This window comes from Ahaetulla prasina, chromosome 2, assembly GCF_028640845.1.
Source record: "Ahaetulla prasina isolate Xishuangbanna chromosome 2, ASM2864084v1, whole genome shotgun sequence".
Taxonomy (NCBI): Eukaryota; Metazoa; Chordata; class Lepidosauria; order Squamata; family Colubridae; genus Ahaetulla; species Ahaetulla prasina.
The window spans coordinates 210617346-210637036 of NC_080540.1; the positions used below are offsets into that span (position 1 = coordinate 210617346).

The window sequence follows — 19691 nt, forward strand, 5'->3', positions numbered from 1 at the left end:
AGCAGGGCTGCACTGGTCGTAAGTGCAAGAACTGGTCATAAGTCACTTTTTCAATGCTGTTGTAACTTTGGTCATTAAACAAATGGTTGTAAGTGGAGGACTATCTGTATGGCTTAATATGATTCAAATATATATTCCCATATTCCCATTGAATATTGTTAAGATATTTAGTAGAGAATCCAGGATTTCATTTTTGAATGTCTTCATCTCATATTTGAATTCTCAAGTTTCCTAATGAGATGACACTTTTTAGATGCAGGTTTCTTTGGCCAGAAAAAAATTGACATCCATCCACACAAACCCATTAAGCAATTCCTTTTCAACATTATTCAGAATGCAGGGAAAAATAGTAAGAAATAACAAAAGAAACTTAACATCAGAAAAGAACAAAGGAAATACACCTCCTCAGTCAGTAGTGGGATTCAAATAATTTAACAACCGGTTCTCTGCCCTAATGATTTCTTCCAACAACCAATTCACCAAGTTGGAAGTTCACCAAGTCAGAAAGTTAACAACCGGGTCTCCTGAAATGGTGCAAACTGGCTGAATCCCACCACTGCCCTCAGTACGTGATCCCATAAATACTGACCTCTTAACACCTATTGTAGCTTTGGCCAATTGAGCTTTTTAGTAAGATAGAGGACATTCTTAGGTTATATTACTAGCCTTAATTGTATCTATGCGACATGCAGCATTTCCTGCTGCAAATAAAATCTCCACTCATCAATTTAGGTATGTTTTTACAAGTATGCTATAAGTGCAACAAGGGTCAGTTTTACTGTGCAAGCTGAATTTCTACTCCAGAAACAGCTTTGCAAGACAATGTATTATCGTCTGCATCCCACCAACTATGAGGTACATGCAGTCTCTCAGTGCAAAATATATCTAATAATAGTATTAGGTTACAGGGTGAAATGAATGTAAATATTTGTTTTGAATAATTTTGGCATGCCTATTATGAAGACAATAAATCACATTTGTATGCATGGTGATTTCATTTAGCAAGTATAGTATTTCATGGTGATTTCATTAGCAAATTCATTTACATAGAATACAGTAATTTCTGTTGTTCAAATTTTGGTCATTTTAATCATTTGAGAACTTTTTAAAAAAATATAGGTTTGCCGGTCATGTACTGCTTGCTGGAAGTTATTTCAGTCTATCCTGAAAAGCTGGCTGCAAGATTTATAGACAAGATGGATTGGATAAAGGTATGCCAAAGAAAGAGATGATTTTATTCCAAAATTTTGCACATCCAGTAGAACAGATTTTCCCCCCACACCCATGAAAGGAATGATTGTGATAGGATTAAAAGTATGTATCTCAATAGCTCCTGATCTGTTAAAAGTAATTTCATGGAAGCCAATATGGCATCATTGTTATCCATGTACTTTTAAATGTAATGCTTCTCAGTGAATTATATAGGCCTCTATAGATAAGTCATAGGGATACCTTTACAATAAGATTTTAAAGAAAAATAGCTTACGACAACTTCTACTAAGAATGTCATTATTTAAAATAAAGATTCAGAGGCAAAACTAGTCAGAATTTCTATTAAAGCACCTGAAATAATGTGTAAATTAATAGATTGTGATTTTGTAGTGAATATTTAAGTTCCTGTCCCTAGTCTTTAGTTTTATAGCATTGCACGTAGTAATGCAAAAAGCTTTGGTGACACAGTGGTTAGAATGCAGTATTGAGTATAACTCGACTCACTGGCAGGAGTTCGATTTTGCCCACTCAAGGTTGACTCAGCCTTCCCTCCTTCCGAAGTCAGTAAAATGAGGACTGAGATTGTTGGGGGAAATACGTTGACTCTGTAAACTGCTTAGAGAGGGCTGTAAAGGACTCTATTTAGTTGCTATTGCTAATGGTGTTGAAAAGCAAGACCGGTGCAGAATTCTAAGTATCATTCTTCTTCTTCAGTTAAATATTCTTTGGAAAAGTGTTATTTAGCCATTCCCCACAGAAAAATTAGGGTTAATTGGCTCAGTCTTTTTATTATTTAAAGGCTAGTAGGATATTATCTATTTTTAACATATTGTATTCCTTTATATTATTTTCAGAATCTTATGAATACTAATAAGGAAGAAATGCGGGAACTGGCTGCTCTGTTTTATTCAGTTGTACTTTCGACAGTGTCAGAAAATGAATTCAAAACATCTGTTCAGCACCTGATAAAATCTGCAAAGGACAATCATGTAATATTTTTGTTTTTGCCTCACACCACTTTTATGAATGAAAGTATAATAGTATTGTTATGTATCTTAAATGCCCTTTTCTGTTTAAGGAATATTGAACTAAATTAAAAGTAAGGAGTAAAACTGGGAGTAAGACTCTAATAGTTATAACTAAAATTGCTTAATTAAATGAGTGATTCAGTTCAAATACAGTTGTATATAATGTGAAGTCCTTGTCTGAGGAAAAAAATCTTTGCTTTTAGTTAATGCATATATGTCACAGTAGCTTAGAAAAAAATTTCACCTTTATAAGAATGAAAGGATTGATTTCCATATAGCATGAGCCATATAGCATCCACTGTTTATAAGTAGAGGAAAAAGTAATCAACTAAAAGTCAATATGCATGGACATAGTATTTTAATTTTTAGGCTATTAAAACTGACACTATTTTTAAATGTAAGAAGACTGCTCAAAATGTTGTAAGTGCACTGAGATATGTGTGTGTGTGTGTGTTGTTAACTTTTTTTCCCGATTGTTATTCTTTTCACTACAGAATCTGGAAATGCAACATGGATCATTATTGGCTCTAGGATTCACAGTAGGACGGTATTTGTCCAAAAGAAAAATGAAAATAGTAGAACTACATGGTATAGAAGAACGGAATACCATTGTAGCACCAGAACAAGACCAGCTGATAAAATCAACAACAGAAACTATAGGTCAGTCTGCACATTTTGCACTTTCCCTGTGTTCTTGCTCCATTTTGTTCACGGTGGTTTTGAAAAATTAAATCACTTTTGGCCCATTGTGCAGCTTTACCTATAATTGAAGTTTTTGCCATAAAACTCATATAACATAATAGTAATTTCAAACTCATCTCATTTCATTGTTTTATGATGTGATATTTGATTCACAAATCATTTGAAAACAGATTTAAATAGTTGCGAGTAATGTACTTGGCATTAAAAATAGATTAGTATTATCTGAGCATGAGCCATGCTCATGAGCATGGCAGATAAAGCCACATAATGGGCTGCTATTTAATTAGCAGTGAAGATTCTATCAAATGATAATGAGATAAAATGTAGTGTGACTGAATATAAAATTTAAAATGAACTAGGATTATGCTTATTAGAATAAAATATCTTTGAGATTTTATAGGTAGTAATCTTGAACTATACTCAAATATGTTGTTCTACGTGATGCAAAACTCTTATTTTTTGTTGGTACAAATGTTACAAATGCTGGGAATTTCTGGGAGTATTCATTTTCTCTTTTCCCGCTTAAGGCAGGTGTTCAGATGAATGTAAAAGTTATTAACTGTTTTTAAGTTTGGCCTGATAAAGGCATCAGGCTAGAAACAGACCATGAGTTCAAGTCCTGCGTTAGCCATTTATGGGCTAAGACCATCTTAGAGGCTGTTTTTCGGGATACAACTTGCTGTATTTTAAAAGGGAAAATACCAAGTGATCTTTCTACCATTTACTAGGTTCTTTTTTGGATAGTACATCACCACTTCTAGCAATAGCTGCATGCACAGCACTGGGGGAAATTGGCAGGAATGCACCTTTGCCCATCCCCAACGAAGGCAGTGGTTTTACAAAACTCCATCTTGTTGAAAGTTTACTGGCCAGAATTCCCTCTGGCAAAGAAACTAATAAGGTAATGTTTTGCAACATTGTTACAATTCTCCTATAAGTAAAAGATCTTTGAGCTTTGTTGTTTTCTTGTAGATGTTTCACTGCCCAAACTTGGTGACATCATCAGTACTAGAAAGGAATGGGATTTGCTCTCACTTACATTCTAGTGCAGGGCTGTCAAACTCCCAGCCTGCGGGCCGGATGCGTCATGCTCTGGCCACGGTTTAGCGAAGGGGGGGGGAAAGTCCCAATACATCACGTGACACCGTTGTGACTGTGAGTTTGACACCCCTGTTCTAGTGGCTTACCCTGTCAGTGTCGGTGGGAGTGGTCTTGGTTGGTTCTTTTTGGTTGTGTCGTGTCCCACTCCTCCGCTGACGGCCGGGTCAGGGAAATCTGAATCAGGCTTGCCTCTGCAGCTCTGCCCAAAGTCCTAGCAAAGTCCTCAGAGCAGGCAGGAGACCAGTAAGTGACTTCAGCAAGATAAGTTCGACTTTGCCTGACTCAGAGACTGCCAGAAAGCAGATCCTTTATATAGGCCATGGGGTGTGGCTCCATGACTCAGCACTCATTAAGGCCTGCCCCTCCCTTCCTTCTGTTGCCTCCGCCTATCCAGTCTTCTGATGCGAGGGTCACTCCAATCAGCTGTTGTTGGAAGTAAACTTTCCTCAGGCTCACATGCTGTGGAGGAGGGGGAGGGGTCTAGCTGCTCCGTTTGCCTGGGCATGGAGCCAGGGCTGGGGCCGGGGGATGCTCCCTCCTCTGCAGCCTGCTTGGGCATGGAGCCAGGGCTGGGCCCGGGAGGCATACATTCCTCCGTGTTCGGGAGCAGATAAACAGACCCCGGATGCGGTGAGAGCGGACAAGACACAACAGGTTGGGCTGTTTACTGTTAGCTGGTTTGGCAGTTCTTTGACTCTAGGGTATTGTTTACTTCTTGATTGTTGGTCTGATGTTAATCTTGGTATTAATTTATGCTCATCTGGGTGTTTTCTTGATGGGGAAGTGTTTTGGTTTTCCCATTTTAATCTAGCAAATTTTAAAATAACACTCTCTCACACTCTTCCTCCTTCTCCTCCCCTCATGGTATTTTTAAGATGAAAGAAAGAGCTATTCAAACACTGGGCTACTTTCCAGTAGGGGATGGAGATTTTCCTCATCAGAAGCTACTCTTGCAAGGATTAATGGATTCTGTAGAGGTAATTATTTAATTGTCCTCTTAGAATATATATATTTGAAGAAAGGGTTGCTGTTATTAATTCATGCCAATTTCTTAAACTGTGTCCTCAATTTTTTTGTTCCATTATTTTTTCCTGGTTATAAATGTTTGTAAATGTTGAAAAAAAAGTTTCAAATTTAGGAGAACAACACTAATGCCATCCAATGCATAATTATACTTCATGGTTGCTCTACAGTGAGGAAGCATTGCTACCTTGAACAAGAAGTTTTTATTGAACCTTCTATGCTTCTACATTTCCTGACGTCAGAAGAAGAAAAATGTCCAGGCCTTGTTTGTGTTTTCCAAGAACTGATCAATCCATTCTTTTGTAATCATTGAAATGATTTCCTCCTTTGTGCTGCAGTTTTGTTCCCATATGTCTTTCCTCCCATTTAAAATGGGGGGGGGGGGATAGTTGGGCGGAATCAGCATCCAATTGGTTAAAATTGAAAGTGGGAAAGAAAGCTCTTTTAGGTTATTCATTTAAATAATTTATATAGCGGCCCTATGACTCTGCCCAACATACAAACATTAAAAACCAGCATTAAAACTCATGATGCCCTGATTAAATTCAGAATTCAGAATTCTTTATTGACTTAAGTGTGATTGGACACACAAGGAATTTGTCTTTGGTGCATATGCTCTCAGTGTACATAAAAAAAAAAGATACATTCGTCAAGAATCATAAGGTACAACAATTAATGATAATCATAGGGTACAAATAAGCAATCGAATCATACTAGGAAACAATCAGTATAAATCGTAAGGATACAGCAACATGTTGCAGTCATACAGTCATAAGTGGGAGGAGATAGGTGATAGGAATGAGAAGATTAATAATAATGCAGACTTAGTTAATAGTTTGACAATGTTGATGATGATCCAATCATCAAAAAAACATCAACAAGGCTAGCCCGACCTGCTTGCCTGAATGCCTGGGGAATTTTGTGGCTTTGGAGTGTCCCTATGGGTTATGATGACTGAAAATAAATGCCCCAGTACCTTTCAACTCTTAGTTGGGAATCAGATGAAAATAATGTTATGAGACTTGAAATAATTTTGATTTAAATGTAGGAATGATTTTTCAAATCACCTGAAAATTCCATGGTAGAATTTGTAATGACGTATACTATAATCTTCTAGCAGGTTTCTTGCCTAGAAAATACAACTGGTTTTGATAGTGAGCGAACTCAAATTTAATGTTGTTTTACTGTGTGTTTCTCAGGCCAAGCAAATTGAATTACAGTTTACGGTTGGTGAAGCTATTACCAGTGCTGCAATAGGGACCAGTTCTGTAGCTGCCCGTGATGCCTGGATAGTAGCTGAAGAAGAGTATACTGCTCCTATTGGTAGGTTTGGGCATAGGAATATCTAATAATATATTTCAGGGAAAGATTTTAGTTCCTGGTGTATAAAAAAAAGAGCTTCTGTTGTTGAACAAACCCAGAATGACAGATTTCTATTGAAATTTAACTTCTATTGTTATTTTGGCTTTTGAAAAGACACTTAATATGGAACCTGCTTCAGTGTAATTTTTGCACTTACAATTAGCTTTGCACTTATGAGTGATAATAGAATATAACTCAGTCAAACTACAGCCTAAATTCCAAAGCTAATCTATTCTCTGATGATTTAGAAGGCAAATGCACACTTTATATCCCAGGGTAGTTTGCAATGGTTTTCATCCATTCACGTTAAATATTTATATACTTTTTCAAGTAAACAAATTTTTAAAGCAGTTAACACAAACATTAAAAGAAATGCACTAAAACAGGGTTCTCTAACATTTCAGGCCTCACTAAATTCATAATTTTAAATCCTGCGGACCACTAATATGATCTGCCTAATGACCAGCTGGGTGGGGGTGGCTGGGTGGTCACGTGACTGAATGAGCGTGGCCAACTTAATGTCACTCACATTGAGGGGCACCTTGCCAGCCTCTACTCACCCCTCCCCTCCCACCCACTTCTCACCTTGCCCACTCTGGCTCTTTAGGGCCCCAACAGGAAGCAGTTGTTGGAGCTAAGCAGCCACCATGAGAAAGAATTGGCAAAATAGCTGGATCAGTTCAAATTGGATCTGACTGAGAAGGAGGCTCAGCAGAAGGGGAGAATCTCTGCAGCAACACAAATGTTCATTGCACATATCCCGCCCAGGGGCCGTAGTTTGAGGACCTTGATTTAGTGCAGTATAAAAAATGCAAATAATTTTTCTGTGGACCACCAACATTTTCTCACAGACCACCAGTGGTCCATGAACCACCAATTGGTGACCGCTGCACTAAAAGGCTAACAACAGCACCAGCTTTCTATTCAACCTGTCAGGCTTGAAGATATTCTGTTTGTATAATAAAAAGAATCCTGTCATTTATGCCTTTTGTAAAATCTGGTATAATTAATCTGGCACTGTACTGGATTGCTTTGGGAAACATTGGAGAGACTGATTCAAATGAGAGAAAAAGAAAATACGACAAAATACTCCCTTATTTGTATATCACTGTAAACTGTAAAAATGTTGCATATTTTGGTAAGCACAGGTGTACATGAACATACCTGAAACTGGACAAAAGTCCAGAATTTATCTGTAGAATATTTATAGGCAGAACCATGTATATTGAAAGTGAAAACATTGCTGACAAGGCTCTGTTTTTCAAATCCCTTTGTTTGCATTATGCTTAACTTCTTCTCCGCAATGGTCTCAATATTAACAGATGTGAAAATTAATGATGTGGTTCCCTGGGTCCTGGACGCTATTTTGAATAAGCATATCATAAGTCCCAATCCTCACATAAGGCAAGCATCCTGTATTTGGCTTTTATCACTGGTGAAGAAGCTGAGCGCCCACAAAGAAATTAAGGTAGGAAGAAAAAATTACATCCCATTCTCTTTTGAGGTTGGGTCAAGAATCTGATTTAGTTGACCTTCAGTGATTTCATGGTGCATTCTTTTCTCCTCTTGCTTGTCTGTTTCTGAATTCTCATTTTTCTACTTGTTCTGGAAGTGTACTTGCTGGGCAAAAGGGATATAGGCGGTGGTGAAATGCAGCCGGTTCTATCTGGCTTGGGCGAACTGGTATTGCTGGGGGCGGGAGGCTCCGCCCATCCACCCGGACGTTATCACGTCCTATTTTTGACGCTCTGCGTATGTGCAGAAGATCCTGTGCATGCGCAGAGGTGTCACGCTCCCATTTGCAAACCAGTAGCGAAGGTAAGTGGATTTCACCCCTGGATATGGGTCCATTAACGGTATGCTGTTTTTTTCCAAAACTCATAAAAAAATAGAAAAAAATTGTTTGAGTCTCATACTTTATTGTTTTGACAGCGAGGTTGCATGATTCCTGTATTAGCTTGGAAAAAATCTGCATGTTCTGACCGGTAATCATATTTCAAAGGGTTATTACCACATCCTTCTACAGGGAATAACAGAAACCAACGATCTGTCATAGATTGTGTTCCTTCAAGAATAAACCATCAGAGGCTTCGCACCAAATGTTCTTCCCTGCTCACAGAGCAAGCCAGAAGAGGGGCGAATTATTGTTATTGGTGAGATTTTGAAATTGGGTTTCAGATAACAAGTATAAATTAAAATCCCCTTTTTTTCTTTCATAGTCACATCTCAAAGAGATTCAAACCGCATTTGTATCTACTTTGACTGACAGTGATGGTAAGTAGGAACGTACCTGCATTATTTTGTTCATTGATTAAAAATTCAAATCCTTATTAGAAACAAAAGTGCTTAAGCTTACAGATGTAGAAAAAAAACACAAGATTTCAGTACAGAGATATTATTTAAATTGTAACTTGCTCCAAGAACTCTGAAATTTGACATTGAAATTATGTAATACCAATGCATAGCATTATTATTTAAATAAAAGATTTTTTTCTAATTGTGATTTTTTTTAAAAACCTCATATTTTTCCAAATAAAATGTTATTTTACAAAAACTAAATATGAATCATTCTTGAACCTGTACCTTGAACTTGACCCTGTACCTTTAAAAATAAAATATGTTGCTGTTGCTGAATGGCACCAAGAAAATAGAATAGAATAGAATAGAATTTTATTGGCCAAGTGTGATTGGACACACAAGGAATTTGTCTTGGTGCATATGCTCTCAGTGTACATAAAAGAAAAGATACGTTCATCAAGGTACAACATTTACAAAACAATTGATGGTCAATATATCAATATAAATCATAAGGATTGCCAGCAACAAGTTATAGTCATACAGTCATAAGTGGAAAGAGATTGATGATGGGAACTATGAGAAGATTAATAGTAGTGCAGATTCAGTAAATAGTCTGACAGTGTTGAGGGAATTATTTGTTTAGCAGAGTGATGGCCTTCGGGAAAAAACTGTTCTTGTGTCTAGTTGTTCTGATGTGCAGTGCTCTATAGCGTCGTTTTGAGGGTAGGAGTTGAAACAGTTTATGTCCAGGATGCGAGGGATCTGCAAATATTTTCACGGCCCTCTTCTTGATTCGTGCAGTATACAGGTCCTCAATGGAAGGCAAGTTGGTAGCAATTATTTTTTCTGCAGTTCTAATTATCCTCTGAAGTCTGTGTTTTTCTTGTTGGGTTGCAGAACCGAACCAGACAGTTATAGAGGTGCAAATGACAGACTCAATAATTCCTCTGTAGTATTGGATCAGCAGCTCCTTGGGCAGCTTGAGCTTACTGAGTTGGCGCAGAAAGAACATTCTTTGTTGTCCTTTTTGAATGATGTTTTTGATGTTAGCTGTCCATTTGAGATCTTGCGATATGATAGAACCCAGAAATTTGAAGGTTTCTACTGTTGATACTGTGTTGTCAAGTATTGTGAGAGGTGGAAGTATGGAAGGGTTTTTCCTAAAGTCTACCACCATTTCTACGGTTTTGAGTGTGTTCAGTTCCAGATTGTTTTGGTTGCACCACAAGGCTAGTCATTCGATCTCTCGTCTATATGCGGATTCGTCATTGTCTCGAATGAGACCAATCACTGTTGTGTCATCTGCGAACTTCAGTAGCTTAACAAATGGATCATTGGAGATGCAGTCATTGGTATACAGAGAAAAGAGAAGTGGGGAGAGCACACAGCCTTGGGGGGGCCCTGTGCTAATTGTACAGGTATTTGATGTGATCTTGCTTAGCTTCACCTGCTGCTTCCTGTTTGTTAGGAAGCTTGTGATCCACTTACAAGTCTGTTCCGGTACCTGTAGCTGGTTTAGCTTAGTTAGAAGAATGTCTGGGATGATGGTATTGAATGCTGAACTAAAGTCTACAAAAAGGACCCTTGCATAGGTCTTTGGAGACTCAAGATGTTGTAGGATGTAGTGCAGAGCCATATTAACAGCATCATCTGTTGATCTATTTGCTCGGTATGCAAATTGCAAGGGGTCTAAGAGCGGATTCGTGATGGTTTTCAGGTAGGAAAGCACTAGCCTTTCAAAGGTTTTCATGACTACAGATGTTAGAGCAACTGGTCTGTAGTCATTCAGTTCCTTGATGGTGGGCTTCTTGGCACTGGGATGATGGTAGGCGTTTGAAGCAAGAAGGAACATAGCACATCTCTAGTGATTTATTGAAAATATGGGTGAAGATGGGGGCCAATTGGTCAGCACAGACTTTTAAGCAAGAAGGAGTTATCTTGTCTGGGCCTGGAGCTTTTCCTGGCTTTTGTCTGTGAAATAGGTCCTGCACTTCCTTTTCTGTGATCACTAGGGGTTGTGAACCCAATGAAATGGGGTCAGTTGTAGGAGGCTTGGCTGTTGTTGGTGTGTCTGAGATGGGGATTGTGGAGATAGGTGGCTGTAGTTTCCTTCCAAACCTGCAGTAAAACTCATTCAGGTCATCTGCCAGTTGTTGATTACCTTCAGCCTGGGAAGGAGGTTTGCCATAGCCGGTGATATTTTTAAGAGTTTTCCACATGTTTGCTGGTTCATTTGCTGAAAATTGATTCTTTAGCTTTTCAGAGTAGCTTCTTTTGCTGCTCTTATCTCCCTTGTTAGTGCATTTCTGGCCTGATTGTACAGCATTTTATCACCTTTTCTGTAGGCTTCCTCTTTGGAATGTCGTAGCTGCTTAAGTTTAGGTGTAAACCAAGGTTTGTTATTACTGTGTATTCGCAAGTTCCTTGTAGGTACATAGGTCTTCACAGAAGCTGACATATGATGTTACAGTATCTGTGAGTTCATCCAGGTCTGCAGAGGTATCTTTAAAATATTCCAATCAGTGCAGTCAAAACATGCCTGTAGCTTTAATTCTGATTCCTCCGTCCAGGTTTTCACTGATTTAATTATTGGTTTTATGGCTTTAAGTCTTTGCCTGTAAGCAGGTACAAGGTGAATCATGCAATGATCAGAGTGTCCTACAGCTGCACGTGGTAAAGACCGATAGGCATCTTTTAGTGTTGTGTAGCAGTGGTCTAGAGTATTCTTGCCTCTGGTGGGACAATTGACATGCTGAAAGTATTTTGGTAGTTCTTTCCTTAAGTTTGCCTTGTTTAGATCTCCCAAAACAATGGCCAGTGAATCAGGGTGTTTGGCTTCAGCCTCCATGATTTGGTCAGCTAGAGTTCGTAATGCCTCGTTTACACAGGCTTGTGGTGGGACATAAACAGCAATTAGAAGAAATGAGGAAAATTCACAGGGCGAATAGTAAGGTTTGCAGTTGATAATTAGAGTCTCTAAATTGTTGTCACAGAATTTGTAAATTATGTTAAAATCTTGACACCAGGATGAATTAATATATAGGCATAAGCCTCCTCCTTTCTTTTTACCAGATGTTTCTGGAATCCTGTCTGATCGTTCAATTTGAAATCCTGGAATGTTCAGGCTGCTATTTTCAATTGATTCATTTAACCAGGTTTCAGAGAAGCATAGGACTGCTGAATTGCGAAAATCAGAATAGTATTTGTTTAAGAGGAGTATTTCATCCATCTTATTTGCAAGTGAGCGTATATTTGTTAGGAAAATTGAAGGCAAAAAGATCCTTTTAGGATCTGTTAGGAAAAAAGAAAGGAAACCAAATTGTAGGTTCTAAATAAATGGTGGCTTTCAATATAATTAATTCTAAGCTTTTGTAACCTTAATCTGGGAGGAAAAAAATATTAAGAGCTTTTGACAGGTTGATTTCAAAATTCGTTGCCAAGAAGTTCTGCAATGATTTCTATTTGATCTGAATTCTAGTCTTAGTGAGGATTGAAACCAATGTATATGCTGTATAGGAGTTTATAGTACTACTGATTAATATAGCAAAATCAGAAATATAGTTGAGCGGTTTTGTTTGTATTCATTTAATCATTTAGGCATTTCAAGTGCAACTCTCAAATTAGAACTTCCAAACTACTCAATTTTCTGCTATTTCAGAAATTTTCAGTCTGACTGAGAATTACTTCTATGTTGCAATTTGAAAGTCTCAGAGGAAACTGCTTGTTATTCTTTCCTGAGGAGTTGGCTTTCTAGCATTAACATTTCTGGCCTTGATTTTAGGACTTGTATTTGCTGTGCGTTTGTGATATTTATATACTTTTGAATAGGTAAATTTGATTGAACTGGTATTGCACTGGTTAATGTTTGGGCATAGAGACCCATATATAGATGTAACAATTGAGCGTAGTAACATTTAATTTGCTTTCTCTTTCTTATAGAACTCAGTCAAGATGTTGCTTCTAAAGGTCTTGGTTTGGTGTACGAGCTTGGAAATGAGCAAGATCAACAGGAACTAGTTACTACACTTGTTGAAACTCTTATGACTGGGAAAAGGTATTTTAAAGAAACGTCAACTTGATAGAATATGTATCAGGAAGCAGGGAATAATTTAAAAAAGGGGGATTAAAAGTAAGTGAGTTTAAATATAAAGCAAATTTGGAGGAATGCTTCAGAACATCTAAACCCTTCTGTTCATGTTTTCTCTAAATTATATTGAATCAATATGAGCTTTATTTTAAAATTCTGAAATTATAAGATGTACTGTATTTTCTGGACTATAAGACACTCCAGACTATAAGATGCACCTAGGATGCAACTTTTGAGGAGGAAAGCAAGAAAAGAAAACTCTGCCTCTGCCTCCCAGCAATTTGCCTCCTTGCAGCATACAGCAAACAGTTTGGTCAGCTTCAGCACAGCCTGATTTAGCATGAGCAGCTGATTGGCAGTTGGATCTGCCTCCTAGAATATCACCTATCAGCTGTTCCAGGCTGCAGGGATTGCCACCACCCATCCCTACTGTTGCCGCCCATCACCGCTGCCACCTATTGCCACTTCCGTGTATCCCATTTTCAGCCTCCACACATCCCATTTTTGGCTGCCGCGTCAGAGGTGGGTTTCAGCAGGTTGTGACCAGTTCTGGAGAACTGGTAGAGGGAATGTTGAGTAGTTCAGAGAACCAGTAGTAAACATTCTGACTGGCCCCGCCGCCATCTATTCTCTGCCTCCCAAGTCCCAGCTGATCGGGACGAAATGGGCATTTTACAGTAACCTTCCCCTGGATTGCAGAGGGAATGGAGATTTTGCAGTATCCTTCCCCTGCCATGCCCACCAAGCCACACCACGTCCACCAAGCCACTCCACGCCCACCAAGTCACTCATAGAACTGGTAGTAAAAAAATTTGAAACCCACCACTGCTCCGTGTGTCCCATTTTCGGCCTGTTCCAGGTGGTGGGGATAGGCGGCACTAGCAATCCACACTGCCTGGAACAGGCCGAAAATGGGGTATGCAGAAGCTGAAAATGGGACGCGTGAAGGCCAAAAATGAGGCACACGGAAGCGATGATAGGCGGCAGCAGCAATGGGCGGCAACGAGCAGTGGCAATCCCCGTACCCTGGAACAGCTGATAGGTGGTATTCCAGGAGGCAGATCCAACCGCCAATCAGATGCTTGTGCTAAATCAGGCTGTGCTGAAGCTGACCTTGCTGTTTGCTACAAGGTGACAAAGACTGAAGGGTGGACATAGGCGGGGCTTCAGCCACATTTGCTGTATAAGAGGCACAGACATTTTCATCCACTTTTTTTGGGGGGAGTGCATCTTATAAACTGAAAATTATGGTATTTGCTTTCCTCTTGTGTGGCAATCTATAATTTGATCTCAGTGTGTTATGTTTTGATGTAATGTATTTGGAACTTGTATCCTAAATACTTTAAGGAACAAAAAGCATCGTACAATAGTGTGGAATGGGTATGAAAAAGTAATAAAATCTCTTTATCTGCGCTGTGATATGTTTATATTAATAATGTTTCTTGTAACATCTGTATAAGATGATATGCTCAGGTACTTAAATTAATTATTTAGGTAATTTAAATGGGCAAAAATCCTGCCAGTCATTTGTTAAAGTCTGAGAGAACAGTTGAATTTGGCCTCTTCTCCCTCCTTTTACCAATATAAAATCAATTGAGTAAATATTCCCAGTTATGATAAATTTAAGTCCCTAGTATGCAAGACCCCCATTTGCAGTGGTGTTTCAAGATTCAAGTGAAAATGTTTTTCCCAAAATGCACAAGTATTCTTTAAAGAATCTTAACCCCTTCTTTTTCCAACTGATTTTGAGATGTAGATCTGCATAAAAATGGCAAGACATTTGACACGTATAAGTGAGGCAGATCCAAGAGGCTATATAATCTGATCCCAAAGAGATACAAAATTAATCTCCTTCACAAGCTTTCATATAATAGAACACTCTCTTTACAGAGCCAAGCACGAAGTGTCTGGAGAAACTGTGATGTTCCAAGGCTCAGGCCTTGGCAAAACTCCAGATGGGTAAGCTCATTGATTAATCATGCTATTTGTGAGCCATTGTGTTACTTTAATCTATTGTGTAGGTATCACCAGTGATCTAAAAGGATGCTATATGTAATTCCTGATTTGAGCACCAGTCAGATTTTTTTTAGATGTTTTCAAATCTCATAGAAGTTCATTCCTAAAGTCTCCTGAGATTTCCTTAATTAAGCCTCCCTCTCTTTTTTTTAACATTGAAATGCTTATGGATAGCGGTTGGGAGTTTCTTATCCAATGCCAAATTTGGCCCGTGATTCCCTCCAAACATTCCATTGAAGGTGCTGTGGTCTGCTGGCGGCCTGTGGAGCTGGCTGCAGAGTTGGACAGTGAGGAGGTTGGGGAGGAACATGGGTCAGTCCTGGAGTCTGGAGAAGGCTCAGACGGCGGCTCTGCATTGGAGGCAGAGAGGGGGCCAGGGCCATCTAGGAGGCTGCCTCCGGAGCCTCCAGAGTCAGATATCAGCAAGGCAGAGGAACAGGAGGAGCCTGTTCCCAGTGTGTGCAGGTGCAGAGCTAGCAAAAGGCAAGAACAGTTAAGACAAAAGGGATGACTCAGGAGTAGGACTTGGAGTTGATTGGCTCCTCCCATAAAACATAAAGGAGGAGCAAAGGCACTTAAGCCTTTGCAGGAAGCAACTTTGTTCGTTCTAGTCGATTTAAATTCTGAAGCTCCGTTTTGACTCTGTGCTCCATATGGCCTTGCAAAGCTAATTATCAATTAGGTCTTTGGCAGCATGTCAAGGGAGATAAAGGTGGGAGCTTATCAGCCTTATCCAGAAGGACTGTGGCAGACTTCTCTCAGACTCTTTACAAACTATTTGTGACTCATGATGGGCTGTGAATGAACATAATTCACAGCTGTTGAACTCAAAACAGGGTTTTTGCGACTAATTGTGTGCTTTTTACTGTCTCAGGAAACCTAGGTCAGAACAGAAGGCTTGGGCTTCTCTACAGAAACCAGTTCCTGAAACAGGGCTAGTGGTCAACTTTATGGGGCGACATCAATCAAAGGCACTTGGTTCATCCTAATAAATTGATTCTCTGAATTGCTCAAATGTTCCTTGAGCAGCGGGAAATGAGAAAGTCCTGGAATATTTATACCATTATGGCAAGTAACAAGAAGTGGGAAAATAAGGCTCTGCAGTGATCAGGGCAAATGAACCATTGCCATTGATGTCCTTATTTCAAGTGTGGCATATTTTAACCAATCTACCCTCTTCAGTTTTCTGTATGGGAGCATAAAGAATAGAAGATGCTTCAAAAATTGGGAGGGACAGTTGAGTTGTATAACCCATGTTTGCAACTGGTGCACAATTGGCACCAGTTGTGGCATCTAAGCAGAGGTTAGCAACAGAAGACACAATGAAGTTTGTCAGGCATACCAGTGTCCAAGTTAAGTGGAGAACAGGTTAAAGAAGTATGATGCATTGGCCTTTTCATACATGTCACAAAAGCCCCTGTTCCTGTTTGTTATGGCTGAAACCCAGCAGAACTAACATTGTCTGGTTATAGTTCTGTTAAACCACAGCTTAGCTGGAACTGTTTGCCAGAACTTCCGAAACATAAAAACCCCCATTTGTTCCATTTTGTGCACTCACCTGTTAAGTATTATGTCCAAAGAGCAAATATCTCCTGTTGGGAACTGTGATCCTCTGTCTTTCATAGCTGAGCATGGACTAGAGCAGGGGTCTCCAACCTTGGCAACTTTAAGACTTGTAGAATTCAGCTTTGCTGGCTGAGGAACTCTGGGAGTTGAAGTCCACAAGTCTTAAAGTTGCCAAGGTTGGAGACCCCTGAATTAGAGGCAGCAAAGATGAAACCAAAAAGAGATTGGAAAGCCTTACCACTTTCACATTTAGATCTGTACAGAAGCCTCAAAAAACAAAGAGGAAACACAGACTAAAGCCTTGCCTCTAATTGTATAATTGTACTAATTCTGAAAGATAGTGGTTTGCTTATTTGATGTTACAGAATATGGAATTGTTTAATGGGCAAAATATTTTGAATTATTGCATAATTGTCTTAACAAATTGGTTCAAACCTATATTTAAAATATTATTTTGACCCCCATCTCTAAGTATCCCCTTATGATTGTTTCAGCAAAATAGGACATGTAAGAAGTAGCATTAATCATTTGTTTCTGTTTTCCCAAGCCAGGGTCTTTCTACTTACCAGGAGCTTTGTTCACTTGCAAGTGACCTCAACCAGCCAGATTTGGTGTATAAATTCATGAATTTGGCCAATCATCATGCAATGTGGAATTCTCGGAAGGTATTTGCATGTTGTGGGAATGGTAGAACATTAGAAACAACAACAACATCCCCAATCTATGTTCAGGATAACTTTGAAAGAATATAACTTGTATTCTGAATTCTGACCTGAAGCTCAACTTTATGAGTAATTGGGATGAATCAGTTACAATGGGAGCCTTATATAGTAGAGCTGTTGATTCATATACAAAATACACAGTGTTCATTTTACTTGAATATTTTTGGTCTGTTACCAGAAACCTGAATTGAATTAACATAAATGGGTCAGCTAGGTGTCACATAACATTTTTTTCCCCCTTGATTTTCTCAGGGAGCAGCTTTTGGTTTTAATGTGATTGCTACCAAAGCTGGGGAACAGCTGGCTCCTTTTCTTCCTCAACTGCTTCCTCGTCTCTATCGATACCAGTTTGATCCCAACCTTGGGATTCGACAGGCTATGACCAGCATTTGGAATGCACTTGTTACAGATAAATCTGCTGTAAGTGAACACAGAATAATTATGTCCCAATGTTGTCACTTTTTTTCCATTGAGCTGTTACAACTTAGAGTTAACTGTAGATTTTCTCAAATAAAAAACAACAACAACTCAAGGGAAGCCTTGTTGGAGAAAAATAATGTCTTTTTCTAAATGTAAAAGGCACAGTGTGTAACCTTGGATGAGGAAAATACATCAAATGCTTGTTTTTTCTTGTTGAGAACATCAACTTAACCGGTTTAAATTGCTTTAAAAAAGCAAAAAAAAAGGTCCCAATGATCGCGCAGCACAGCTGTGATCGTCGGAACCTTTTTTTTCCCCAAGCACTTTTTTACTACTGGTTTGCCCGAACCGGTAGTTTTTATCACTACCGGTTCAGTAGAACCGGAGCGAACTGGTAACATTTCACCCCTGATATAGTCCTATATTACAAACTTCCTATACATGTTGTTTATAGAAAAATAGTAAATACATATGAAGAAGCCTAAGTCTTTCTGAACTGAGTTCCTGCCTGTATTAAGAATTACAGTCCAAAACACAATATACTGTTTTTTTTATATATACATTTTTTTTATTTTTAACAAACAAACATACATAAAATCATCATCAATCCAAATACAACCCACATCGGTGGGTTGATCCCCAATCCTGTGTGCCCATTTACATTCCAATAATTTATCGAAACTTGCATTTTATCAATTTGATATGTATCTCAACTATAATGAAATAATTTCTAATTAATTATAACATTTCAATTTCTCCCTTAAAATCAACTTTCCAAATTAATATTATATATCTTCAAATCCATTCCCTAAAAACAATTATATAATTTAAACATTTCCCTATATTTTAACCTTTCTTAATTCCCTTTAACATAATTCCCCTTCTAACCATTGATAAAAGAGATCCCATATCTTATAGAATTGTTTATCCTCTTATTCTCTAATTTCTAAAGTCAATTACTCATTTCTGGGCACTCCATCATTTTCCTAATAATTTCATCAAGATGAATATACTGTTTTTAATTATCTATTTATCTATCTATCTAAAAGAGGTCATGATAGATATGAATGCAAATGTAACTGCTGAAGTGTAAGAACATGTGGCTAGTGGTAGTTTTTTTTCCTTTTCTGTATTTGTTAGAATATTATATATTGAGGTTAACCTTCAGCACATAGAGCAAAATCAGCATAGGAAAACCACTGTATGAGAATGATTCTAATTAATCTACCATATTAGCCCATTTTGTTATCTTCTTGTGCTGTTTCTGAATGATGATACATACAAAATAGGAAAAAAAACACTTTAAAGATAATCATTTTTGCATTAAGTTTCGTTGTTGAGTCATAGGAAAATATCGCTATAAATGTTCAGTTTCTTTACTCTTTTGGGTGTGGGAATGCTTTTAAAACTGTTTTCTACTGGTTTAGGTGGACAAATACATGAAAGAAATTCTTGATGATTTAATAAGCAACCTGACTAGCAATATGTGGCGAATTCGAGAGTCAAGGTATATATTTCTAAAATCAGTTCATTATTTAAATTAAAATAATTGGTGTTTTGAAAATCCATACTTACTTGTGTATTTTCTCTATATTGGGTTTTCAGGATTTATTTATCTACCGTAATTCTGTCAGTTATGTGAGCTGTACATTTTGGGGCTGGGGTGGGCAGATGTAATTTTAGAATACAAATAATTGGAGGTAAGTCGTACAAGTTAGCAGGGAGGCTTAATTATGAAAAAAATTATTATGCATACATGTTTGTTTGTTTTCTACCATATGATTTAAGTTGATGTAAGCTGTACTAAATAATTACATCTTTGGAACTTTTTTTGACATTGATGCAAAGTACCATTAAGGACTTTGTAGAATACTACCCATGATATTTAATTAAGAGGGGAATTGTATATAAATACTTATGCTAAATTATAGCAAATAAGCCTTGTCTTTCCATGCATACTCACACATAGCCTAGCCTTCAGTTCTGCTGTGGGCATGAGCAAGGAAATATTTATTGTGTTGTAGAACTAAGTGAATTATGATTATTGTTAAATATGGTTTGTTTAAAACAGGTTAACTATTGAGGCTAGTTATAAATGAAGACATAATCCACATAAAGTGTTTCCTTAGAAACAGAGAACATATAAATACTAAT

The 19691-nt window shown here is 38.1% G+C and overlaps 1 protein-coding gene across 2 annotated transcripts in view; it reads left to right on the top strand.

The window, feature by feature from the left end:
• ECPAS (Ecm29 proteasome adaptor and scaffold) overlaps positions 1-19691 on the top strand; it is an 80247-nt gene that overhangs the window by 37034 nt on the left and 23522 nt on the right. For both annotated transcript variants that reach the window (XM_058168535.1, XM_058168534.1), the window contains exons 19-31: positions 1120-1211; positions 2067-2201; positions 2735-2900; positions 3671-3843; positions 4919-5020; positions 6266-6389; positions 7751-7896; positions 8648-8702; positions 12666-12780; positions 14704-14772; positions 16943-17060; positions 17370-17537; positions 18965-19044. In XM_058168535.1, coding sequence (XP_058024518.1) covers positions 1120-1211; positions 2067-2201; positions 2735-2900; positions 3671-3843; positions 4919-5020; positions 6266-6389; positions 7751-7896; positions 8648-8702; positions 12666-12780; positions 14704-14772; positions 16943-17060; positions 17370-17537; positions 18965-19044 — 1543 coding nt within the window. The remainder of the gene's footprint in view (positions 1-1119; positions 1212-2066; positions 2202-2734; positions 2901-3670; positions 3844-4918; positions 5021-6265; positions 6390-7750; positions 7897-8647; positions 8703-12665; positions 12781-14703; positions 14773-16942; positions 17061-17369; positions 17538-18964; positions 19045-19691) is intronic.